The sequence below is a fragment of the Crocodylus siamensis genome, chromosome 1 (genome assembly GCF_052110815.1).
Source record: "Crocodylus siamensis isolate JL-2025a chromosome 1, ASM5211081v1, whole genome shotgun sequence".
Taxonomy (NCBI): Eukaryota; Metazoa; Chordata; order Crocodylia; family Crocodylidae; genus Crocodylus; species Crocodylus siamensis.
This window is the reverse complement of record NC_143395.1, coordinates 9,173,325-9,201,139: the sequence shown is the minus strand read 5'-3', so window position 1 is coordinate 9,201,139 and position 27,815 is coordinate 9,173,325. Positions and strand designations below refer to the sequence as shown.

General features: G+C 44.9%; 1 protein-coding gene across 1 annotated transcript; it reads right to left on the bottom strand.

The window, feature by feature from the left end:
• Positions 1–3,598: 3,598 nt before the first annotated feature.
• On the bottom strand, positions 3,599–24,541 carry ADGRF4 (adhesion G protein-coupled receptor F4). The gene is made up of 9 exons (XM_090031353.1): positions 24,413–24,541; positions 20,019–20,128; positions 18,724–18,760; positions 17,898–18,052; positions 13,486–13,749; positions 9,701–11,068; positions 9,072–9,113; positions 8,919–8,978; positions 3,599–3,998 (listed from the first exon to the last, which is right to left on the bottom strand). Exons 2-9 carry the CDS (start codon positions 20,103–20,105, stop codon positions 3,993–3,995), a joined length of 2,019 nt encoding a protein of 672 aa, XP_089887479.1. The 5' UTR covers positions 20,106–20,128; positions 24,413–24,541; the 3' UTR covers positions 3,599–3,992.
• Positions 24,542–27,815: the final 3,274 nt, after the last annotated feature.

The window sequence follows — 27,815 nt, the reverse complement described above, 5'->3', positions numbered from 1 at the left end:
GGCCCCAGGGGAGGCACACCTGGGAAACTATAGGCCAGTTAGTCTCACTTCGATCCTAGGCAAGCTGTTCGAGAAAATTATGCTGGCACACATCCAGGAGGGGCCAGCAGGGGACTGCATGCTTAGGGGCAACCGACACCGGTTCACCAGTGGCAGGTCCTGCCAGACCAACCTGGTGGCCTTCTACGACCAGGTCACCAAATCCTTAGATGCAGGGGCAGCAGTGGATATAGTCTTCCTGGACTTTCAGAAGGACTTTGACACGGTCTCTCACCCCGTTCTCATTAAAAAACTGGGGGGCTGTGGTGTCAACACCCACACAGTCAATTGGGTCGCCAACTGACTGGAGGGCTGCACCCAGAGAGTGGTGGTGGATGGGTCATTTTCGACCTGGAGGGATGTGGGCAGTGGGGTCCCCCAGGGCTCGGTCCTCGGGCCCGCACTGTTCAACATCTTCATCAGTGACTTGGACAAGGGGGTAAAAAGCACCCTGTTCAAATTTGCCGATGACACTAAGATGTGGGGGGATGTGGGCACGCTAGAAGGGAGCAATAGGCTACAGTTGGACCAAGACAGGTTACAGGGGTGGGCGGATGAGAACAGGATGGGATTCAACACCGACAAGTGCCAAGTAATGCACATGGGGAGGAACAACCGGCACCATCCCTACGGGCTGGGGAACTCCTTTCTTGTCAGTACGGAGGCAGAAAAGGATCTTGGAGTCATCACTGACTCCAAGATGAACATGGGCTGGCAGTGTGGGGAGGCAGTCAGGAAGGCCAACCGCACCTTGTCCTGCATCCACAGATGCATCTCGAGCAGGTCCAGGGAGGTGATCCTCCCCCTCTATGCGGCACTGGTCAGGCCGCAGCTGGAGTACTGCGTCCAGTTCTGGGCACCGCACTTCAAGAGGGATGTGGACAACATGGAGAGGGTCCAGAGGAGGCCACTCGCATGATCAGGGGACAACAGGGCAGGCCCTCCAAGGAGAGGCTACGGGACCTGAACCTGTTCAGCCTCCACAAGAGAAGGCTGAGGGGGATCTAGTGGCCTGTTACAAACTAGTCAGGGGGGACCAGCAGGCATTGGGGGAGTCCCTGTTCCCTCAAGCACCACCAGGAGTGACCAGGAATAACGGTCACAAGCTGGCAGAGGATGGATTCAGACTAGACATCAGGAGGCGCTACTTCACAGTCAGGGCGCCTAGGGTCTGGAACCAGCTTCCAAGAGAAGTGGTGCTGACTCCTACCCTGGGGGTCTTTAAGAGGAGGTTAGACGAACACCTTACTGGGGTCATTTGGCCCCAGTTTTCTTTCCTGCCATGGCAGAGGGTTGGACAAGATGATCTACTCAGGTCCCTTCCGACCCTACCAACTATGAAACTATTAATATCCTGGCCACCCAAAAAAACAGACTTTAACCTTTTGGCTCATTATAATCTGCCTGCTAATCTCCCTACATTTGTGAACAGTTCCCCCGTGAACAGTTTTGCTCGCCCACTTATCAGGTTACCCTTCCTACTGCATCTCAGTTGTGTTCCAGCGTATCTTGATAATGTCTCTTGGCTCTTTTTACAACTCTGCTCCCTTCTTTCAGCAGAATATGCTTTTATTTACACATGGATTTTTTTTCCATGGGTTATTGCTCTGTTCATTATTTAGCGTCTGCTCCATTTCCCAGACCTGAGAGAGAGTACCTCATGCTCAAAAGCTTCTCCAAAAATCTCTCCCAACCATGCAGTTGGTCAAATGAAAAAAAAAAATCATTCTTTAAAAATATCCTTGCTTCTCACATTTCCTGGACTGTCACAGCTGCAGCACTCCAAGACTATATTAATATGTAAAATCAATACTTGAAGCTGAGAGTTTATCACCACTAGATGGCATCTGAATACTTCACTGCTAAGTCGTTGAGTGCCGCGTGCTACAAGAGAGTGAAAACTTTCTAGTGGACTTTTCTCAAATGGAAGATAATATATTTTGTTCGTTTCAAATGCAAAAAGTCAGCATTTCACTCGAACGATGCACAGAGAAGCAAAACCAATGTTGAACAGTTACCTGGCTACCTTCATAAGTAGCCTCTCCCTTCATATCCTTGTTCCTAAAGGTCCCACATGTCCATGATATCCTCGAGAGCTCAGTGATTCTCAACTTTTTTTTTTTTTTTAAACCAGGACCCATTTGTAAACCTCAATGGCCAGTCCTGACCCAATGCCCCTCACTCCTGACCCACACCCCCAGTGTGTGGGGTGGGAGAGGGGTGTAGGGGCACGGGGACCTCCAAGCAGCCCCTCACAGGCAGGAACTCTGCCAGGCTGCAAGGCTGTTTCCCACATTTTTCTCCTTTAAAGGAGAACCCATTTTTAAAGTCTGTTTGTGACCCTTTCATATATTCGTGCACCCCACTTTTGGGTCGTGACCCCCAGGTTGAGAAACGCTGCTCTAGCTCACCCACAACATATGCGGGGGAGCACTGGGAAAAGCCTTGACCTGTGTTTGCAGGAAATCAGACAGAAGTCTCATGCTGGCTCTTTCTGAGCTTAAGAACCTATTAATTAAACCGTGAAGTTAATTGAGTTCTCACATCCAAAGGGGAATTCCCCTCATTTTAAACTCCTTACTAAATTCAAATGATTTTGCCATTCTCCAGAATAACTGCAGCTACAAACAAGTCAACTTCAGGCAAAAGGCCCAAATGCAAACGCTCCTTCAATGGTCCCAGGGGTGACAAGTGAGAGAGTGAGGCTGGCCTGGGCCTTATAAAGGATGATTGAGCAAACGGGGCTTTGGCCTGGCACTCGCGACCCAAATACAAGTCCTGACTCAGACGCACACTTCCTGCAAGTGGATCCACCCTGTGCTTCAGCTCCACATGTGTAAACTGGGCACAGCACTGGGATATAAGAGTTGTACAACCAGAACTAGGCAGGATAGTTTCATGGTTGTTAGGGGCTGGAAGGGACCTTCCAGTTCGGATTTTCGGTTTTGGTTAGAAAACACCAGTTTGTCAAAACTGAAACTTTTTATAGGAACATAGCAGCTTCAGGAGAGGTTTCCTAGATCCAGATGGAGCCCAGAAGCATACCCGCAGTAGGATACCCAGTAGCTCAGTCAGTAGGGCATTCACCTGGGGTTTAGGTCAGGAGACAGGTCCTCATTCCCTTCCCTGCTGGATTTGGCCTGGTAATTTAAGTCTCCGTTTCTCACAGTTCAGGTGAATGTCCTGCCCACTGGCTATTCAGATCATCTAGAAGAAGCGGGATAGCGAAAAAAAAAATTCGGTCTCTGATTCAGGTCAAAGAAGGAAACCTCTTGAAATTGATTTTTTTTTTCCCCCCAGGACAGGACAACAGCTTCCTGCCCCACTCTCTCAATAGGTATGCCCTCCACTGGACACAAGCATTTTAACATCGACACAAGCAGAGCGGAGGGTTGGACTAGGTGACCTCTCAAGGTCCTTGCCAGCCCTTTTTCTCTACAACCAGCAGAAGCCTAGCAGTACTTTTGCCTTCATCACAGGCAGCTGAAAGAAGTTGGTTTTCAGGAAGTTATGGCTGAACAGGCATCTCTAGGTAATTCCAGTACCTCCATCTTGCACTTACTGGATACAGAAATACTAGCAGACCCCCAGGCTCACTGCTGGGATGTTTCTCAATCCATTCGACATGAAAGGAAACGCGAATGCCTCTAAAGAGCTCCCGTCTGGCAGCTGTTTGAGCTGAGGTGTGAAGCCACCTCAAGTGTCACCGCCTCTCAGGCGGGGGGTGGCAGCAGCATTTCCCGAGAATGGCCCCATGTTCTACCCCCGACACCCGCTGCGAGGCCTTTTCTCGTCTGCCTTCGGTAAAGGCTTTCTGCTGCACACACTGTGATGGTCATGCAGGTTTTCCCTGGGGTTTTCTCAGCAGCATCTTGCGCGTTCGGACAATATCGGTGCCTTCAGCTCTTCCCTTCCTCTCGTTGCGCAGCCTCACCGGAGCCGTTTGCCCGAGGTTAGCTCTAGGAAGAAAGAGATCGTCACACCAGATCAAGTGCACTGATCATTGCGTCTCGTATCCTGCCTTTGAGAGGGGGCAGCAGGAAGGCGTGAGCTGTGACTTCAGTGTGAAGACACAGAAAAATTCACCCCACGGAAAAGTATTCTTCTGAATGCCTAGACACTAAAGACGGACTTAAGACCAAATGCTTAAGGTCTGACAACTTGAGCAATTCATTGTAAAGCTTTCACCACCCAGACTGTAGATCAGTGTGACCCATCCCACTTTGAATCCTATATTAAATGCTTAAATGCACAAGACATATTTCTCTTTGTGAGTCAGGTCCAGCTTTGATGACTCAAGCTCTGTGTTTATGCCTGAGATGAAGTGGCTGACTTTGCTACTTGGTTTTGCGACAGAAAAAACTTGTTGCGAGCAAACTATTGACCAGCTGTGTGCAAGGTCATCATCAGGGATTTTCCCGTTCAATCTACAGGAATTGATTTGCATAAGACATCCTCATTTTCTGGACTCGATGATCTCCCGAGGTCCCTTCCAGCCCTAATGTCTATGAAATCTATGAAATTTTATTAATACTAATATGAGCCCTATGACTATAAAGAACTAAAGGCTGATTTATGAAGATGGATTAAGCGATGAGGAGCATTCTGCAGCCTTCACATTCCCTAATGCTACTTGACCTTCAGGAGTGGCACTGAAAACATAAAGAGGAGGTATGCAAAAGTGCCATAACTGCAGCTGGGATAAGCAAAAGCTGAGATGATAATCGGGGATCCAGGTTTTCCGTTTGCAACAGAAAACAACACACAGTAAAACTTGGGTTTTCTCCTTTAAAGGAGAAAAATGCAGGTTCAGGAGGTTTCCCCTTGCAGGCGGCAGAGTTTCTGCTCAGCAGCAGCAGCAGGAGGCACGACTTTGCAGCACTGCCCCCGCTGCTGGCGTGTGGGCAGGGGGTGCCTCACCGTGGCAGCGCTGGGCTCACGGCAGCAGTACCGAGCTTTCCCACCTGGCCCTGCTCTGCCTTGCAGTGCTGGGTCCTTCCCGCTGGGCTGTGGAGGCCCCGGGGAGGACACCAGTGTGGGGAGCCCCAGACTGCAGCAGCAGCCTGCGCCTGCCCGCCTCCCGCACCCCCGATGGGCTTTGCCCCAGCCGTGCTACCCATGGGGGAGCGGAGCCACAGCAGGCGCCGCCTGCTGCAGATGGCAGGCAGGGTTTGGGGGCTGCTTCAGGGATCAGGGGGCTGCAGACCTGGGTCTCTGGCCCCATAACCCTCCAAGCTAGGGGCCTGGGAAGCTGTGAGTGGGCAGTGAGGGGCAATGGCAGGGGCAGGGCACTGGCATAGCAGGGCTGCTCAGTGTCACTGTACCCTGGTGAGTGAAGGGGGCAAGGGGAGCTCGATTTTCCACAATAAAAAGCCCCAAATCAAATGCCAAAATGTATCGGTATTCAGAATTAATTTTGCTGTAGTGATTGAGGCACTGGGAAGCTTCCATATTGCTTTAAAATTGTAAACATATCAATAAAACATTATGTTCAGCTGATACCTATATACATACCTATATACATACATATATATATATATATATAGGGAAGGAGAGAGAGCTAGGCATTTCATTTTAATCGTGGGTTTGGCCTTTTTTTAATCAGACAATTTGTGACTTTTAAACACAGAAAACCAAGATCCCTGATAACAACCACTGCGACATGGCAATAGTGAAGTAGGTTTGGGCTGTACAGAGTACGCACAAACAGTGGCAAAATAAGATGCAGAATAGAGATGATTGAATTTTTTTTTAATTGAGAAACTCTCATGAGGACCCACATTTTTTGGCAGAAGCAGACCCATTTCAAAGAAACGCTTGTTTCTGTGCTCCAGGACAGAATTTCTACCCAAACCAGAAAGAGGGGGAGAGAGACCTATGCTGGAATAGCAAGCAGCCCAGTGGTCAAACACTCACCCCAGCTGAGGGACATCTAAGTTCAAAGCCCTTCTCTTCCTGTAGCAGCATTATTTATTGAGCAGACATAAGTTATATGGTGCTCTTCCCCCCTCCCCCCAAAATAGCTGAATTGGGCAGCGCGGGACTTTGCACCTGAAACATTCATATCCTGAGTGCTCTGATCTTGAGACTATTTACTCTTTTGGGATCTCTCTCAACATATCCTGTTGAAAGAGGATATATAATTTTGCATAAAGTAAAATTCATAGGAATAGGCCTTGGTTGCTCACACGAGTACGCCCATCACCACTCTATAGCTATTTTATAAAAGAGGAACATTGAAAAGACCAGGGTCTCATCAACAGTTTTCTTTACTGGTATATCACCCAGTGTTTTCTAGGTTGGGAAACCAATTTCCCACCCAGCTGATCCCTCAAAGGAAGTCATGAATGTCTCTTCAGGCATGAAACAATGTCCTGTAGAATATAAGCTGCTCCGATAGGAAGATAAACTATGACTATTTGGATGTTTAGGGGTATGACAATAAGGTAACTGCCTACAGTGTTTTCTCTTTCCCTAATTAACACCCTGGGGCAGTTTCACCAAAACGTATCTTCCAGCAGCTTTATGTTAACTTTGTCTGAATCTAAACTTCATCAAGGCTCATACACCGATTTCTCTCATGCTCTCTTTAATCCCAGGTAATCAATTATGTATGTGGGCCATATGTAGCATCTAACTAATGGCTCTAAAGAGGTGAAGAATATTCAGAAAATTATATCAATTTGCTACTGTGATTTCCAAAATAAGCACCTAATGTAACATATTACAAAATATTTAAGACACTATGGAAAAGGCAGACAATCCTATAAAAGGCTCTTAACTAAGGATCTGAAAGTGTGCCATTTGAAATGTTAAGATTATTGGTTTTAGCTGTGTTGGTCTAAAAGCATAGGCAGACAAAACACTTGGGGTAGAAGCTATATCTTTTATTAGAACAACTAAATAGTAGCGAAAAAATTTCTCTCTTTGCAAGCTATTGGGCCCAAACGCCTTTCCTCAGCCATGGGGAAAAAGATTTTGCAAAGATTGTAAAGATCCCCCCAGGTAGAAATGCAGCTTCACCTAGGGGAAGTTTTCATAGATTCACAGATTGTAAGGGGCTGCAAGGGACCTCGGAAGATCATGGATTGGGTCCAGCCCCCTGCGCTAGGCATACCTGGGAGTCAGATGACCCCAGCAAAGTGACTGTCTAGTCTCCTCTTAAAGATTTCCAGGTTAGGTGCTTGCGCATCACTTAAAATTCAAAGATTTTACAATCTTTGAATTCTCCTATGGATGAGGAAGGGTGGTTGGGCCCGACAGCTTGCAAAGAAAGAACTTGTTTTGCTACTGTTTAGCTGATCTAATGAAAGATATTGGTTCTACCCCAAGAATTTTGTCCAATTTGAAATTTGGGCTTCCTGTTGCTGCAGAAGTTAATTTAATGTATGGTACCTAGAACAATCTGAAATATTTCCATTTTTTATCAATATTAATTAAGATATTTACAGTTTTGGTAGAATTCCCTATTATAAAGATGGCGAACACAAATTCCATATGCAATATAATTGTATACACAGATAGGACCCCAAAATCTATGCCGGAACAGGGGGAGCAGAGCCAGCAAAGGCAAGGCCGGGGGTTGGGCTGCAGAGGCAGCATGGTGCAGGGTGCAGTTGGGGGCATCGGGGTGGATAGCCTCAAGCAGGGAGAATAGCCTCAAGCAGGGTGGGAGGATGGAGGGAACCAGCACAGTGTAAAATCATCACTGCAGTCACACAGGTTTGCCTACCCAAGAACAATTTTTGTGGCAAACTTTCAACTGAGAAGCAATATTTTTTTTGTTATGGTTGATGTTAACCCCCTAAATTTTAACCCTGCCCTTCTAATTGAGGCCTAGCAGCAAGACACACTCTGGCAGTGATATTTACCTTATGTAAAACGTACATCAGCAAAAGCATGTGTCATTAAAAAAAAGTTTGGTTGTCAGTAAAACACTCATGGATTGTCAGTAAAAAAAAAAAAAGGTCTTGATTGACTACCCTGACCAGAATGACAACCCTGCCCACCCTGACAACCATTTCAACAATTTACAAGATTGTGATAGTCCCATCCTAGTGTTCAAGAGCATGGCAAAGTGTTTTGTACGTTATGTAACAGAAAAAACAGCCACAGTTTGAAAGCGCTAAGCATGAAAGGCCAGTTTCCACCACTGTGGCTCAAAATAGGTATAGCACCTTATTCTGAGATTATTCTCCTGGGGTAATCAGAAGTTCTGTCACCTTCATCCTAACAAGGGCTGCATCGCAATAGATAAACCCACTAGATAGAGCCCTGGATATTTAGGCAAGACAAGATTCACATAGAACAAAGCCATTCATCTTCCAGGCTGATCAAGCTATTATTAATGCACAACATGCAGTGTTTTAAAGGAGGATTGGCTTCCTGTTCATACCAGGGTACACTTCCAGGTGCTGATTGCCCTCTGTGGAGCAGTAACCAGTCAGGATCCATATATACACGAGAGTTGCATAGTTCACCACAGATTGCTCGCACCTCCCAGAACATACACTGTCTGGCATGCCACAAGAGCTCACTTTTGGTACAAGAGCCTCCTCCCTTGGTGACTGCGGTCAAGTGGATTAAGGAAAGGCAGAGATTTTATGCCTGACTGCTTCTGTACCCCTGGGCAATCTTAGGCAAGCCCATTTGCCCTCTCACTGCCGCATTTCCCTGATCTGTAAAATGAAGGTTCATTATACTCACTTTTCCTTTGTGAAATGCTTTGAGATCTTCAGATGAAAAAAAACATACAAGAGAAAGGTATTATTGTTTACCCAGGGATGTCTTTACAGTGACCATCTTTTTCCTGTCCGTATGGATGGGGGAGACTATAAAACTGTAGATCACGCCATTACACCCCAGAAAGAATTCATTACCTTTGTTAGACTGCATTTCCATTTTGCTGAGACGCATCTCATTCTCAGGGCTTCTCTTGTCTAGCGAATAAGAAAAGAATTAAACCCTTTGAAAAGTTAAGCCATTAAAGCTAATTCATGAGATAACAGATGAACGTCAAAGGGACTCCATACCTTCCTGTCTAGAAGGGTCCCAAACAGCAAGATGAAGAATCCCTAGAAAATTATCAACAGCAAGAGGGTTATCAAATCATTGAATTTCAGACTCTCTCTTAAAACAGTTTTTAGAAAGCTACTTCAGTTACAGATACACAAAACTTCATTCCTGTTTTCCCACTTAGATTTTATAAGCTATTATTTAGGCAGCAAAATAACCCCTGCAAAAGCTAAGAAAGCTTTACATTCAGAGGGAAATAATATGAATTGGCATCGTTCCTATGCATTACACTGACTAATGCCAGATGAAGCGCTGGCTATCTGATCTTTAAATCTAGCACCCATGATACAACATTACTGCAGTTAACAAGCACCTATCATAATATGCAAGTTTAAAATGACTGTGTGCACCTTTTCATACTGTTCAACTACCTTTTTAATAATAAAATGGTTAATTTCCCCGTTCAACTCCACGGGCTTTGCCAGTGGGCTATGGGAGATGGCAGTCTGTCACAGGCTGTTATACGACTGCAAGTTACAAGCCATCTCCTCTGTGCAAATTTTATATTGTTGATCTGTCCACCCTCATCCTCTCTCTCTCTTCTCCCAACAATGCTGAGATACTCTGTGCAAAATGCTGTGCTTACCTGGAGCGCATTGAGCAATGCAAATGTAACGTGGAAACCCAGAGAGTCGTATCTAATAATGGTAGCTAATCCAAACCCCCATGTCAGTCCTAACACAGGTGTCAGAAGTGCAACATTTTTGCCTGTTCGGGTGACGCTGCTCAGATCTTGCGACCTTGAACCTTCCCTAACGGAGAGTCTTCCAGTCTTCACCACAACCACCACCACTACAACCAGATTCACAGCAATAATCATCAGGGCAGGTATAACAAAGGCAAGAAGGGCTTTAGTATCACGCCAGTTGAGCCAACAGGCACCATCCCGTATGTAGCCTTTCCTTGGTTCAGTAATGGCAACAGTGAGGACAGATATGATCAAAGGACACCCATATCCAATAAAGAACGCTGTGGCCATGGATGCAGATTTCTTCATCTTCCGAAAAATTAACAACAATCCATGAAGAATCAGAAGGCCCAGAGCGAGCATCCAAAAAAACAGGGAGAGGTAGGAAAGGTGAACAAAAAACGTGACAGCTACACAGATGGCATAGTCTTTGACTTTCTCATATGCAACTGCAGCCAGAATAAACAAAACATTTGCAATGAGAAGTGATGCAGCTATATTCACAAGGCAAATATGGCGCATTTGGGCTATGTTTGTGTTTGTAACATGGTGCCAGACCACAGCTTCAATGATAAGACACAGGAGCAAACTGAAGATAGAGATGCCCAAACCTACAAATGTAATATAATCCAGAACAGTATTTCTTATTGTGTTGGGTGACATGAGAATGGAAAAGGACTTGAATGTGTGGTGATGATGCTTGCAGATACAAACAGAACTATTGGCATCATCAGTCTTCAGTTTACAAGCGGCTTCATCCCACCTCTTCTCAGCTGAATGCCACCCAACGCAGCGAGCCATAACGTTATTTGATTTATTGAACTTTTCAAAAGTGAGCGAAATCTGCCGCAGTTCCTCTGGCAGGGCTACTGATAAAATCATTCCATTCACAAAGACATCGTCCAACTGACTGGCTTCCATAATGGCCCCCAGCGTGGGGAAAGCAACACTGACGGCATCGGAAGGGGTAGATATCTTCAGCAATTCTTCTTGTGGAATGAGCACGCTCCCAGCAATAGTGCTGTTTGAGTTATTAAACCTCATGGAAAAGTCAAACCTCTTCCCTGGGGTCTTTTTGTTTATGCTGGAGCCCTTGGTAGACATGAAGTCTTCTAGTATACTCTCTGATCCACTTTTTATAAGCAGTTTCCTGGCAAATAAATTCACTGAGTCCAGTAATATGGAACTGGAAGCTTTGTCCCTTATGAAAGCCCAGTTTGAAATTACGGAAGCGTTGAGAACGTGGTTGGCTATTTTGCTGTAACTCTGCAATACAGAAAATGGGTTCAATTATTCTTCACGATGAAAGCACCGTCTGTACTTTGCCACGTTCAAAGGCCCATTTAGTTGAATGAAATAGTGACACATTCATTTCCCTGTACTTCTATGGTTTTGGAAGACCATTATACATATTTATTCCTAATGCCTTTGTTTAGGAAAAAGAACAGACTATTGTGTCATTAGGGTTATTTTAGGGAATAATGCACAATGATAGTGCTACTGGTCTAATAAAACAATATTCTCTAGCACCTAATTCAATCCTGAACACCATAAAAATGATTGAAAGCACCTGCTCTGGTGCGGGTAGTTTGGTACATTGCAATTACATTCTTCTTCCAAAGCACCAAAAAAGAAGTAGACTAGATAAGGGTGGAGATAGCAGGGAGGTTGTTTGCTATAAAGGGAACATATGAGCTGAGGTTCTCCAACTCTTAGACTAATTCTCAACCCCCTCACACCTCCCTCCTCCCTCCCCCCCCCCCCCAAAAAAGGCAGTCATGTAAGGGAGTCATCATTCCACCCTAACGTGGCCCTCTCGTGGTCGGGGGCATCCTGTAATGGAGAGAACGCTATAGTTTTACCTCCCTGCGGTCTTTCAGCTGGAGCAAAAGATTCTCATCTCGTACACAGATTCATAACCCTCGAAGACCCCTCAGGGGTCATCTAAGTCCAAGCGCCTACATGAATGCAGGATGCCTTATTCCTAAACCATCCCAGGCCATGCTTATCCAGCGTCTTCTTTAGTAAGGGACAGTCCACAAAGTCCCTGGGCAGCTTGTTGCATTGTCCTCCTGGCGTGACAGTAGGGACATTTTCCCTGAAATTTCCAGTCAATTTGCTTTGCAGCAGCTTGAACCCATTGCTGTGCCCTTGCCCTCTGTAGCAAGGGGGAAGAGTTGTTTTTCACTCTTTTTATGGCAGTCTTCTTAAGGGCCATGTTACTTGGTAATTTTGGGTGGCTCCTGGAGCTCTTAACACCTGGTTTGTCAACACATTGACACCTGAAACTGGTTTTAAGCATGTGTTAGGCGGCTCAGAGTGATGCCACTCCAGGGCAGGATTCTCTCTGATCCGCGTTACCCAGCTCATGTTACACAAAGGTGGGGCCACTCCAGGCTGCACTTCAGTGTAAACACCCCACCCACTCCCTTTCCCCTACTGGCCTGGATTGGGCCCACTATCATCCCTCCCCCTTCCCACCCCAGCACCCCAGATCCCTACTTACTGCCCTCTGTTCCCCCCCCACCTCCCGGACTCACCCACTAACTTGTGGCTGAAGATGAGCAGTAGCAGCAGTAGTCAACACTTACCTGCCTGCTCCTCTGGGACAGACAGTGCAGGCAGCCTCAAGTTGGGGAGGGGGCAGGGGGAGCTCCAGGGGCCAGGAGGGGAGGTACCAGGGGGCCCCAGGTGGCAGGGAGGGAGCCTAGATTGGGGGGTTACCTTTCAGTCCTTCAGGCCCCTGCTAGCCTGAACGTGTGACTGCTCCAAACTTAAGCTAGCACTAGCACCCATTAACATGTGTGTGTCTCAAAGTGTAAGGTGTAGCAAGGCCCTAATATTTGAAACAGCTACCATGTTGCTTCTTAATCTCCTTTTCTCCAAACTAAGCATACCTTGTTCTCTTCCCCTTTCCTCATGTGACTTATAGTCTAGCCCCTTTATTATCATTTTTGCTTGCCTCAGGACCCCCTCTCCAGCTTTTTCTATGTCCTTCCTGAAAAAGTGGAACTTAGGATATTCCACAATAAGCCAGGTGAGTCCTAGCCAGCATCTAGTAGCCTAGTGCCATCATGCTACCTGTCTTGTTCTTGTTAATGCAGCCCAAAATCACACATGCTTTTTGTTGTGGCGGTCTCGTATTGCTGTACTGCCTAGCCCAGGGGTGACCAACCTGCACCAAGGGCAGGCTCTGTGTGTGGTTCAATGACAGACTGAGGAGGGAACAGGATTGGGCAGGAAGGAGAAAGCAGAGCTACAGATTGGGTAGGGGAAGGGGATCAGACTGGCTCTTGGCGATGGTACAAGGTCTATTTTGTGCCATGCCAGCCAGAAAGGCTGGCCCCAATTCAGTATTTTTGCATTGGTTTTTTCTTCCTTGCATGTAGCACACTACATCTGTCTTTGCTGAATTGCATTTTGTTGTTTATAGTCCAGTTCTCCAACTTGTCAAGATCCTTTTAAATTCTACTTCTACCCTCCAAAGTGCCTGCAACCCCATAAGCATGCTGCATCACTTTTGCAGCAAATGAACTGTAATCGTAATTTCTCTCTGAGAAGCATTTGAAGGAAACTGGCAGCTAGCATTCCTTCTATCTGGTGGCATATCCAAAAGATACAGTTATGACACCAGTTATGACTGGTGATGCACACTTTGACTTCTTAAGCCTATAAAGAAATACCTGCATTTTTGCTCTGTTCACATCCTCGGATAGCTTCAGGGAAATGTTCTTTAGCAACATCACTATGTTCACTATGTTTCCCGGAATGGCTGGGGAGGAGAGGATATCTGGGACTATGCATGACAAGTCAGCCAGGCAGTTCCTGTTTCCATGTGCGGTAACGCTCTGAAGTTTTATCCCAAGTCCAGGCTTCATATTCATTATGCTCTCTCTCCCTCCAATGTGTCCTCCGGCAATATTGACAGATCCATCTGCAGAGATCCTCTAGGAAAAAAGTATAATGTGAGTATAATTGCAGTATAAGTTATAAAAGTATAATTAGACGAGTTCATAGATTTCATAGACATTTAGGCTGGAAGACACCTTGGAAGATCATCAAGTCCAGCCCCTGCCCAAAGGGCAGGAAGTCAGCAGGGTAAATATTCAAATGTCTCTTGAAGGTTTTCAAGGTAGGTGCTTGAATTACCTTCGGCGGCAGTCTACTCCAAACCTTGGGGGCTCGGACAGTAAAGAAGTTCTTCCTTACGTCCAGCCTGAAATGGTCACAGAGAAGTTTGTGACCATTTGATCTTGTCATCCCTTGGGGCGCTCTGGTGAACAGATCGTAACTGTTTTATTTTTTTTTTCTGTATAACTGCCGCGCAGCACTCTCACATTTATGTAACCTTGAAGTCTTGACTGTTAATCAAAATGAGCGTTTTGTACTTTTCTCCGCTGGCATTAAGCTACACATGCGCATTCTGTAAATTTCATTTCTTATCTAGAAGTGTCATTTCTGCAGAAATGAAACTTATGTAGAAAATCTACCTAGCAATTAATGTGTAAAAGAAACTATCCTATCCCTGTATGCTTAGCTTATATCATAGTTAGTGTCACAGAGGCTGTCCAACCAACATCTATAAAAAAGGCAGGAAGTAGCAGAGACAACTGGATGATCCTGTAGGCCTGATCACCCTGCAGACCAGTTCTCAGCCTCCCCGCCTGGGCGTATCCCAGTGAAAACCAAGGCCTTGAAAACCCGACAATCAACAACGACTCACCATGTTACAGTTTTGTATTCAACATCCCATTTATGAGCTGTTGACCAGTTCTGGGACTTAAGGAGCAGGCAGCCGCACCTAGCATTGGACTGGTTCCAGTGTTGGAACGCAAGGGCTTGCTCTGGAGCCCCGTGAACCAACAGACCCCCTTTGTATCCGGCATACTGTAACTGAAGAAACATTGGAGACTCCACTTCTCGACTGCCTCTCTTGTAGTTTAGACAGCATATCTACGCTCTCTATACTTATATTTACTGCAACTTCGTTCCAGCCAGCCTCCCCTCTTATTCGTAAGAGGTGAGGCCAGGTGAGTGAATAAAACCTTTTGTTTTACCTTATATCTGCTCTGTAATAACTTCTACTACTAACATCCCATCTCAATGAGCCGTTGACCAGTTCTGGGACTTAAGGAGCTGGCATTGGACTAGCATTGGACTGGTTCCAGTGTTGGAACACAAGGGCTAGCTCCGGAACCTCGTGAACCAACGGACATCCTATAGACTTATTACAAAGAAACTAACAACTTACTCTAAATCGTCTACTTGTGCCAGCTTGGCGAACCTCGAGGGCAACTATAAAGCTACCTCCAATCCCGCCCCGCAAGCTATGCGATCGCCTGCTCCGCAAAGCCCGCGGCTCCCCAAGCGGTGCCGGAATCGCAAGCCCGGCATTCCGCCACACAGATGTTCCCCCAGATCCTGGTGGTCACTCCTGATAAACTTATAGGTGGCCATCAGATCGTCCCTGAGCCTGTGCTTTTCCAGGCTGAAGAGCCACATGGCTCTCAGTCTGTCATCATAAGGTCTGTTTTCCTGACCTCTGATCATGCACGTGGCTCTTCTTTGCACCCTCTCAAGCTTCTCCACATCCTTTTTGAATTGTGGAGCCTAAAACTGGACACAGTACTTAGCTGCAGCCTCACCAAGGATGGGTACAAGGGGAGAATGACATCCTGGGATTTGCTCGAGAAGCTTCTATGGACGCAAGCCAGCGTTTTGCTTGCCTTACTAGCCACAGCATCACATTGAAGTTGGCCACATGAGGTTCAGTGCTAGTGCTACACTGAGGATGGGCTTCAGGTTGCTGGACTTTTGGGGTGTCTTGAACATGATAAGGCACAAAACCAAAAACTGAGTGCTCTACTAGATTGCTAAGAGTTTACACTAACACACCCCCAGTGAGGTCCACAGAGCTGAGTAGGTGCCTGAGTATTATAATAATAATAATAATTGTTATTATTATTGTTGTTGTTATTATTAAGCATAAGTTGATATTTTGGATACCGGGGAGAGTTAGTGTTTTGGAGACAGGGGAGAGTTAATGTAATTAACATTGTCATGATAATAACTAGTACACACAGGAAACCAGTGCCTCCTAAACCAACATTTTTCCTTGGGGTCACCCATTGTTGGCTGCAGAGTCCACAGTCAGGTGGGCTGGAAAGAAGCTAAGGGAATGAACCCAGAGAGTGCTGGTGTATGGGTCTGTATTGTCTTGGTGGGAGGTGGCCTGTGGTGTCCCACATGGTTCAGTTCTTGGCCCCATGTTGTTCAACAGCTTTACCAACAATTTAGATGAGGATGTGGAAAGCATGCTGGCCATGTTTGTGGACAATACTAAGTTATAGGAAAAAGTGGTCATGCTAGGGGATAAGATAATGATCCAAGTAGACCTGGACAAGCTGGAAAGGGGGGCAGAACAGAACCGGATGCAGTTCAATAAGGATAAATGCAGAGTGCTTCATTTGGTAAGAAGTAAGCAGTGACATGAATATAGGCTAGAAGGAGGTGTCCTGGCCAGCACAAGGGCTGAAAGGGACCTCTGGGTTATGGCTGATCACAGCATGAACATAAGCCACCAGTGCGACACTGTAGTCAACAGGGCTAATGGCATACTGGGATGCATTAGTTGATGCATTGTGAGCAGGCCTAAGGCAGTGATACTTCCCCTCTACTCAGTGTTGGTGAGACCCCAGCTAGAGTACAGTACTGTGTCCAGGTCTAGGCACCACACTTCAAAAAAGATGAGGAGAATCTTGCAAGGGTCCAGAGAAAGGCCACAAGAATGACTAAAAGCCTTATGAGGAAAGACTAAGGGATTTGGGACAGTTCAGCCTGGGGAAGAAGCCTTCCCAGAGAGCCCCTGTGTAGACAAGCCATTAGATTGTAAGCCCCTTTGGATAGGGACTGTGTTTCTGTTCTATTATTTTACAGCTGATCTACAGGATCCTGATCTATGACTGGGGCTCCCCCAGGGTGTTGCAATATTCATAAGAAGGGGAGAAAAGAGAAGAAACATGAAAGGATATCAAATATTTGGATATAGTGCTCATAAAGCAAAGGCTTATTAGTGGCATAGCCTTCCACCATCCCCCTTCAGTCAAGACTCAGGAAAGACAATGAAACAGAAAAAGGGGTCCCCAGATGCAGGAAGAATAAAATTCACAACTGCAGGTGGGCCATGGGGAAAGGAAGGTCATCTGGGGTCTAGGTAACAGGATCAAAAAGAAACAGCGTCTCCTGCCATGGGGAGTCAGGAGATTACCTTAGAATTGATATGGCCCTTTGATATGTTTTAAAGATCTGTTTGGGTGGTGGGTGGGTGGGATATATAGGAGTTAAACAATAGGAATTGAAAGAGGTAGCCATGTTAGTCTGAAGGTAGAAACCAGGACAGGGTACCGCAGTGGGCAAACTGAGTAATGCTAAGGCTTTTTAGCCATAGCCGAGGCCTCCCCAGGACTAAGCACCAAAATTGAGCACCGGACCTTCTGTGGCTCTGGGAGACGTGATTGGTGTGCTGGGCAAGCAAGGAACAACCGTTTCCATATAAGGTATGCTTGGCACAATGCCAGGGGATTGGACAATTTGGGATGAAAAAGTCATAAAAGTAATGGACAAATAGAGGAACACGTGTGTGTAGCACGCTGTGACCCTGGGAGGACAGGGATGGTTGCTATTAAAGTTCACTTGATACCACATTGCACTAGTTGCCATGTCAATCCTTGGGGGGCTCTGGCAAAAAGAAATCCTACTTGTAACAGGTACCACCTTGGAGATGAACTGGGTAAGAAGCAGCAGCCTACTTCGTCAGATGCTGTGAAATTGCAGTTATATTCCACTCTGTGGGAGGAGAATTTTGCTTCGTCTCTTGGAAATAAGAGGTTGGTGCAACATATATAGGAACAGAATATGCCTCTAAGGCTGCTACAAGGAATTCGGATTATCAAAAATAAGCATCTTGGTTGGCTTTGAAGTTAAAAACACTCATTCTGTTGCATGTGTTTTGGAAAGAGAAGTCTAGACAAGGGTCTCTTGAGAGCAGTTTTAAGTCAGTAGCAGAGCAGTTTTAAGTCAGTGGCAGGTACGTTACCTCAAAGAGTGACCGAGCATCCAGGTTTGCACAGGAATCTGTGGTTTTCTGCCATTTCCCATCCTGGCACATAAAGAGCCTCTCCCCGTGGAAGAGACGAGCACATGGTTCAGAGCAAATGGCACCATTAACTCCACAGCCACTGGTACATACCCCTAGAAAACAACAGGGAAAGACTGATGGCTACAGAGGCCTGGCAGGATATCTTGATCCATATGGTAAAGTAATGTGTTTGCCCCAGTGGCCAATAACTCTAGATAGTATCATCACTATCTGAACACCATTGCTGGACACAGTCTTTAAGGGATCAGAAATGAGATGTCTGGGCAGGGAAGGGGAAGGGAACAGTCTCCTTCCCTGAAGGTGCTCACTGACCTCACCAGAAAATGCTCACGCTGTCACACGTGATTAGACAGGGCTTGTTTTGTTACAGAACAAAATAAGCACCATGCCTCTGGCAAAGAGTAACTCGGGAGTGAGAGTTTTCAGCCAACAGGGATTTTCTTCTGGTAGTACCAAAAAAAAAGTTCACGTTTTAAATTCTAGAAGCCATAATTAGCTCCATAGTGCAATATCGTCTCTCTCTCAGCATTACCCATCCAGCTAAAATGTACCTACTCAAACAATGCAGGAAAAGCCTGCCATTCTCATCCCTCCCCAACACTCTTTCATTTGTAGATCTAGTAATTTCTATGACAATCCTGTTTGGCTTCCATTAAACACCTTGACAAACTTGTTAGATGGTTCTCATAAGCTCCATGCTCATTTCGGTGTAGGTTTGATATTTGGGGAAGGGTTAAGAAGGGGCATAATTATTACACTGTACCTGCTTGACTTTGGTTCTTTGTTTCCTTATTGATAACCTGAAAAACAGTTAGGAAGAGGGGAAAATTTAGATTGGAAAAAAAATATATCAAGAAAAGCCTCCTGATAGTGAGTTGAGTTGCTTGAGATGGTGGAAGAAATTTCCCAGGGAAGTAGGGGAAGGCTCATCATCGTAGGACACTCTGAACGCAAACCAACCAGTGCATTTGGAGAAGGAGAAGTCCTTCCTTGATCAAGTTATGTATGACACTACTGCAGCTCTAGTAGATATCTCTCCTCTCCAGGATAACAGCCAACATGGCATTGCAGGGCCAGTGGAGGAGAAAGAGGATGATGGAGCCAATCTATTTTGGAGATGCAGCTTGCAGACCTCACTCTTGAAAGCACAGCCATGAGGCAGAGGAAACTTATGGCAGTGCTGTTGCTGACTGCCTAACAAGGGAGAACACCGCCCCAGTAATCCTGGAAAAGATGCCTTGTGCGCTGGTCAGCTGTCTTTCATTTTTGCCCCTCTGCAACCTCCCCTCTCTCCAACCACTTTGCTCTTTGAGCAAAGAGCCCCCTTCCCACCTCCTCAAACCAGGAGAAGAGGAAACTTAACTGGTTGCCAGAGCCAAGAAAGGGCTTCAATATTCTGGCCCTTTGCATACTGTCTCCAAACCTGCTCCTGCTTTGGGATAGTGGACTGAAACCAGAAAATGTCCGGAGCTATCTGATGGTACAAAAACTTATTGAAGAATACAGTTCATATTTCCACTAGTGCTACAGTGGGGCCCGAAAAAAAATCTCTTACCTCCCCCAACTTCAGAGAGACCACACAGACCAGAGTCACTTGTATACAGCTCTTTCTTGAGATCTTTTCTACAAACTTCCTCAGCATTGGTGCCTGGCACAGCTATGCTGGAGAATATAACAAAGCTCTGGGAGATAAAGGTCTGGCAAGGGGATAGCTAGTTTTCTAGGGCCCTGAAATAGTAATGCTGTTTCATGCTTGAGATGAGTTCTCCAAACTCAAATCCTTTCCCAGCTAAAGTGATCAGCCTGATATGTGGTGGTCATGTCAGAGAAGACAACTATTTAGTTTTCAACAATTCCAAGTGTAAAAATACAACAGTAAATCTCTCCATATTTTCCTTACTGAGTTTTTTTTAGGACTCTGGGTCCTGATCCTGCAGATTTCTCTGCCTTCTTGGAGGTCCCATGAAGTCAAAGAGGCCAAGAAGATGCAGAGCACTTGCTTGCCTAGAAATGGGGCCTGATGTCTCCAGCTATAGCATTTCCTGTTAGTTAACTCACCCTCGGATTAATCTGAAATTCAGCTGAAAGGAACTGAAGAGCCAAGAGAGGGACCAGGCAATGGAATGGCATCAGCCCTGCTGGCATGGTGGTTCATTTACTGCTTTCCTCTAGAAGAAAACATTTAAAATCCAATATTAACATCATTATTTCAAATTGTGCCTTCAGCTACTATGGAAAATAGGTGCCTACATCAGTTCTGGGGTTCTTCTTTTACAGGTCTCAGTTGGTGCTAGACAAATTATTTGAAAACTATTTATTAGCACCTTTCTAAGGACATATTGCCTGAAAAAGTGTTTTTTCCTTAAAATTTGGTCAACACTGAAAAAGTTCTCTCATTAATAATCTCCTGGTAATTACATGGTGGCAGTATATATGGAGACATGTCATCAGGTGGGCCCTCAGGCCTGATACAGCCCAAGCACTTTCTCCATCATATTTGTTTGCCCTTGTCCCTGAGTGTCTCTGATGAGGAGTGTCTCTGTGTGGAATGAAGATAAAAGTAAAGTCCCTTGAACTTGGATTAACAAAATCTTGTTGATCCAACATGGTGAAGAGGATTCATACTCCATAATTAATTCTAATAAACATCATAACTTTGGGAGTCAGGAAATCTGGGCTCCAATAGAGAACAGGCCTGGCCTTCACTGACATGATGTAATTACATTTGAGAAACAGTGTTGATATCACTGACAAAGCTTTGCACCATCTGATGGCATTCAGTCCTTGTGTCTTCTTATCAAAGCCTAATGGTCCTTAGTAAAAGCATGGTTGCCTCAGATGTAAGTATGTGGCAAGTAGATGTGCTAGGGAGGGAAAATCCAGCAGAGCCCTAACATGGGAAAATAATGAATTGCATAAAACCAGGTGGTTCACCGATAGCATAATCATGTCCAGAGTCAGTTCCAAGAGCAAAAGCAATGGGAGCTGCAACTTTCCAAGATACTGCATCTTTCAGTACCAACTGTCTGAAGCAGATTAAACCATGTGCCAGAAAATTAACTCAGTGAAATAATGAGCTAAAAATTAGGGCTGTGCGAAACTTCGCCAGCCATTTCATTTTGACACTGTTTCAACTCATTTCAAGGTTGAAACAGCAAAATTGAAATGAAACAAAGGGCTTTGAAACAGCCTCAAAACAAAATGAGGCTAGTCAAAATGTTTCAAAAGTTGAAATGTTTCAACCATAGCGCTGGGGATGGAAGTCAGTCCAGCTGGGCTGATTTCCCATCCTTGGCACTGGACTGGTAGGGACAGGGAGTCAGCCCAGCTGGGCTGACTTCCCATTCCCTACCCGATCTAGCACCAGGGAAGGGAAGTCAGCCCAGCTGAAGATCTAGCGAAATGTTGAAACAGAGTCGAAACAGCCTGACTGTTTCAACAAGGCAAAACGGAACAGCTGTTTTGAATCAAAATGAAATTTGATACGAAATGCTGTTCTGCTGAAACCTCGAAACTCAAGGCGAAATGGAACACTGCCGTTTCACACAGCCCTACTAAACATCCAACACAGGAAGTCAATGCAAAGAAACAACCTGCAATGTCAGTTATGTTTAAGGAAAGACCCATATGGCAGATGTAAGCCACATTTCAAGAAGCTGCTCTGAAACTATGTTGTAAGGTCATATAATAATAGATTACAAGATCAATGGATCTAAGTGTGAAAGGGAACTCTTTAAAAAGAGTAAGGATGGATACTAACTGGACTGAGACCCTGAATTTTGGGGCCAATTCCCTACTTCCTTCTGCCCGTACAGAAGATTCATTCTAAGTATGAATTTTAATAAAGCACTTCAAAGCTCAGTTAATTAAAGGAGAAGATCTTCCTGCTTTAAAGCTAATGGATGCCTTTTGTATGGAAAGAATATGACTAAGAACAGAAAGGGCAGAACAGAGGAGGGCTCTGTATGAACAATTTTGCTGAAGAATGAAACTGCTATTCTGTTCAGACCAAACCTCCACAAAAATATGTGGGGTTTGGGCAATGAATTGTAATTATTTCCCTACAGGGGCCTATAGATTGCTTTCTTTTCAATAAACTTTTCCCTGTGTACATTCAGCCTTAAAAATGACTCTAAGAGAAAATACCCTTTACATTTATTTTGTTTCATCCTTTTTTTAATTGCACGTTTTGTGTTTAATTGCTGAGGTAACTCCACCTAGGGCTGTTATCTGTAGGTGTGTGAAATTTGAGAGGGAGTCCAAATTCAGACTATGCTCTGTCTGCATCTAAAGTGCTCTGACGAATTTGATTTGCATTACTTGAGTCATGGTGGAAACTGTTCAAATACTTGGCACTGTAGGAACCTGTCGAAATTCTTCTGTGCCAACACGTTTACAAAAACAAACAACATGACAACACATCACAGCCCTTTTAGATAAAGAGCAAACACCCACATTTTAGTTTAGTACATCCATGCTTATACATCTTCTCTCACAAAACCCCAGCACGTATTATGACATTTTAATTGCAAATGATGATCTAATCCTATTACGTGACAAATAAGACATATTGTAAACCAAAAGTCCCATTCTTTCCTACATAAAGGAATGGGAAAAATATTAACTTGGCATTTCTTTTAGATTCTTCAGTGGAAAGAGACAGTTTTGCCTGACACAGAAGAAACTGGGAACCCTACTCCCTAGATTAAATTCACAGGTGATGAAGAGCATCTATGCAAGGACTGTATAGCAGGATGGAGAACAGTGGTGATGTGTAGGGGGTGCACGTGCGGCCCCTGAGAGCACTGGTGCAACCCCTGATCACCAGCGTTCCCAGGCAGGGGCGGCAGGCAAGAGCACTGGTGCTCCCTCCCTCCCGAGAGCACCGACTGGGATGTGGGGTGCCAGGAGAAGTGATCCCTGTGGTTCCCCCGTGGCCAACTGCACTCATCCAGAAGTGCCAGCAGTGCACCTGGAAATACCAGTGGTGCACTTCTACCACTTGAGGGTTGGCGGGATCAGCTGTGGAGGTGACCCACCCCCAAGTCATGGACAGGCTGCTGGGGGGGGCAAGTGCCCCCCACTCCCTACCCCTGACTCAGGAGGCCCCAGTTGCCTATGATAGGGAAGGTTTATTTTACCCCAGGAAAAATGTCAACTGGTAATTTTTTTTTTTTTTTTTGGCTAATTTTTCAATTTAGAAATACCACTGCAGTGTCTCTTGACATGCCTCAGGCTCTCCTCCTCCTGCAACGGTCTCTTATTTATATTATTATAATCTTATCAGTAAGGCCTGGTGAATAACTGGCCTCTCAGCGCAAAATATTGCAACTTGAGGATCCAGCCTGGAAATGGGAGAATCATGGTATTCCAGCCCAGAGAGGGGTGAAGGCCCAAGGCCTATCATCAGAAGCAGTTCCACTAAGAGAGGGGAGTCATGTAACAGATAACTCTGAACCACCACGTTGTCACAGAACACTGAAAAGACTGAAGTAGATCATTGCTTATACAACCTTGACACTGTATTATTTTAATGGTAAAATCAGAGACAGGCCCGTGTTCATCAAGGTATGAAAAGTAAGAAGCCCTTGCTATAAGTATGTTATATGTATGACCAGCTACAAACGTAAATCCACATTCCAACTGCATTTGTTCCAAGTTACAATCCCATGTCATATTACAGGTCCCTATCTTTAAAAGAAAGTTAATGTAAAAATATATGTATCATCTATACTGTGCAACATTATTCAGCATTTTTAAGGCCTGAAAGGGCAATTAAGATAAAAGTTAAATTTAAAAACTCCCCAAAAGTGCAGGTGAAGCTTGTAAAGCAGCTATAACATGGTCTCATGGTGCAGTCTCAATAACTAGTAAATAGAAATTAAAGATCTGTGGCAAGAGCTTTAACATTAAATGGGTTAAACGCTGAACTGTAGAGCTTTTCTGCAATGTCAGTTTTGGATTGAACACAGATATGAATTTTAAGGAAGACTGTTTATTGAATCCCTTCCTTTTCTACAGAAGCATATAAAATTTTGGCATGGGGGGCAGGGACAAGGGAACAGAAGCTATTTACAATCAAGCTAAAAAAATTAAAGAACAAAGTCATTTTGACAAGTTTTGGGTATGTCAGAAAATACAGAACCATCTTCAAGCATGTTAATGAGTTTGATCTTCAGTTGGATGTGACCTGGATATGCAGCACAAATAGAAGATCATGCAAGATTAATTAAGATATTAAATTATTTTCAGGATGTTTTGAATTTTTCCTCTACAGAGGTGATTGTGGAGACTGAGCAATTAACTGTGAAAAAATATCAGTAATTGCCTATATATTTTGCTATTATAATTTTAGATAATTTCCAAGGAAACCACCCAGCCTGCTGCTCCAGAGAGTTATAATAATCATTTTCAAGTGTTATGCGAAAGGGTTAGTTGGAGGCCATACTCACTGTTTCTGAAGCCAGAGCTGTGCAGTATGTAGCGATGATAACAGGGGATTCTCCGATGTCACAGCTACGTTCCCAGCCGTTCATCTATTGCCATCTTTTGCTCTCGCCCCGTCTGTTACTATGATTTCTCTTGGTATTGCTCCTGCTGCTGATTCAGTGATTTCCAAAAGGAAACACCTTAGGCAGAACTCATGGGTTTCCTGTTGAACTAGTACATCATGGGGATTTTAGGATGACACAACATTTGATAGTATCAGATGGCATATAATTTGCAAAACATGCTTCGCACGCACACCTACAGAAATCACAGCATTACCTCCTCTGTCAAGAGGCATAAAAACAGATCCCTTGTCTGGGGCTGTTGATGCTCACTCTCCCTGGAGCACAGTGCAGGCAGAGCCTTTGGTATCTTCTGTTCTCTTATGAGATGGACTAACAAGACTTGGTGTCAACACATTTGGACTCTGGATAGAGAAAAGGAAAAACAGGTTTCAGGATAAAGTTGCGTCAAATTGGCTGAAAGGATTTTCCCTAGTTTGGGGTCTGTATTGAGATCTGGATATGGATCACAAATGTCTCCATCTCTCAATGGCTTTATACCACTAACAGGATTGCTTGAAGTTATGCTAGTTATACCTCTGCCCTGACGCGGTTTCTATACTGTTGATCTGAAGGCAGGTTTGGTATACCTATATGAATAATTTCTGTATAATCCTGCTTGTATCCAACATCAATAGTAGGTAGTAAAGGTGAGAAACAAGTAAAGTGGAGATACAAATACAAATAAGCCTTCAGCTTGCTCAGCAGCAAATCAGCCTCAAGTAACCTGCACAAGATGTTGGGTTCAATAGAAGAGGAACTGGATGACATTTTACCCCTTGCAGCATACAAAAGGTTAGACTAGGTTCATGTGCAGGTCTCTTCTGGGCTTTAACTCAAAGAACTTGCTTCTAAATCAAATCATGAAGTTGTTAATGCCTTCCTCCCTACTCATCTTCATAGTGGCACAAGAGTACTTCACCCAATTTACAGCGCTCCTAGGAGAGCAACAAGATGCTTCCATTACTTCGAGACAGAAACTTTGGCACAAAGAGATTAGGTGACTTGCACTTTGCACCTGCCCTTGCAGAAATTGTAGTCCATATAGATGGTAAAGGGGTGACACCCTGACAACCTTCTGCTCACCCAGAATTGTCTTTTTATAAATCTGATCCTGGGTCTTTATGCAGCTAAAATGAAACTTAGTGGAGTCTAGACTGCACCAGGGATGAAGGTGCCTTAAAGCCTCATGCCAGCACTCTTGGATGCCCAGATTCATAGGTACGCACGTTTTCCAGGAGCTTCAAGATCCGTTTCTGCACAAGTTCAGAACTGCTGTCATCTTGGCCAGGTTGAGGAGCTTGGCATTAAACTAACCCAAGTCTGGCTAGGATCCTCAGATTAGCTGCTCCCCTGTCAAATACCCAAAGGGATCCAAGCCATTAAGCAAACTCTAAACAGGTGAGGCATTGGGAATACCGAGTTCTGCACAGACTGCAGTTGCGTGGCCACTTTCAACAGTGGTGGAAGTGTCTGACTTTCATGGGCCAGCCTGGTTAAAGAGCTAGCCCAGGAAATGGGAAACATGGGCTCTAGGTCCTCCTCAGCCTATGCGGGCTCAAACCCTTATCCCCCTGCTTTCCAAAGGAGTGTCTTAACCAGCCTAACCCCTAGCTATTGCCTATAGGCAACCTAGAAAGCAACAACCATTTTAGTTACAATTGCCCTAAAATGGGATTATTGCAATTGAGCAAAAGAATGAGGCAGATTATGAAAATGTGAGATGTAAATTCCTTTTTTTTTTTTTGAAGGGTCTTAAACAGCCAATTTTTCCTGAAGGGGAGCAAGGGGGGAGGGGGGACTTCCTACCTTCTTATTGAACACATTAGCAGAATTGTTATTCATTTTTAATTAACATTTAACAATGTGAGGTCAATTATGGCAAAAATGAAAGGCAATACAGGTTTCCCACACTTCATGTGGGTTCTGTATTTATGAATTTGCTCTTATGCGATGACCCTTTTTATACCAAAAATTTGTTTTATGTGAGGTAAATCCACTCTGATGCCATTGGTGTGGTGGAAGCCCACAGTCACTGCTTTGTGCGGTGCATTGTGGGAGTGATGCCCACCAAAATAGTCTCCTGCGTGGATCTGTGCTTCTTGCTCATTGTCTGCGACACGTGTTTCAGTAGTTGCCATCCCCATTATGATAGTGCCCCAGGCTTGTGTCTACTGTCTGCTGCTGGTGAGCACCCAAATTGTCTTGCAAAAGTGGTAGAAATGGGTCAGTCCAGTCGAGGTCTTGGAACATATCCCAATTTGTTACATTGTAAAGTGGGTTCCCTTTATGCGAATTCGAGTTATGCACCATTTCCCAGGAACGCATGTACAGCATAAAGCAAGGGAAACCTGCAATTTAAAATTAAAAAAAAAAAAACTTAAAAAAGTCTTTTTTTTTTTTTTAATAAAGGAGACATTTTATTGAGCAGCTTAAACATACTGGTTAAAGATAAGCGCAAAAGATTTATATACTTGAAAACTAGATCATTTGGGGAAAATTGCATAAGCCATAAAATGTGAACAACCTACAAAAGAAAGAGTTGAAGTTGGGGACAGTGTGGGGGGGAGCGGGGGGTTGGGACCCAACCTTACAGTCTCTTAGAGCAGCCTCTGAAGTCAGCCCTGGAGTAGCTTGCAGAGAGGGTGAGCCCCTGGTACCTTGGACTTGAGTCAAAGCTTTCTGGCCTCCAGCCTCCCCGATTACCCTGGCCCCCAAAGTCCTACCCTGTGGCTTGGGTTTCAAGGCAACACTTTCTTTCTTTAAGGGGACGGAGCACACCCAAAGGCATATACAAGAAAGCAGGCAGCTCTTCTCAACCAACAGAAATCTTTGATCAACTGCAATACAATAGGCAGTATCCTTGGACCCAAAAGCCAGGATAACTCGCAGGCAGACTGCCAGGGAAAACAGTCGCAGCGGTCTTCTCTGAAGCACTCAGCTGCTGCTTCTCAGAGGAAGTAAGGCTGCAAGAAGATGGCTAATCTTCACTCTCTATAATCACCCTTCAGGTATCTGAAGGCAAATCCCCCTCCCCGGTCTTATTTTAGATTAAGCAATACAAGTTCTTTTAACTTCATGGGATTGTCTTAAACAGACGGTCAGCGAGTGGATGGGCAAAGCCTTGTCTTCATTTCTCCATCGTGCCAACCAGTGCAGCTGAGGAAGAGAAAAATTAAACGGAGTCATGCCTCTCTCCCCCTCATCTCTGGGCATCTCTGTTTTTCAAGACAGCCTCCACTTTTGAGTCCCTCTGTGGCACCAGAAACAACAGGATGTCTCCAAGTGCTAGGCCTGGAGTCCA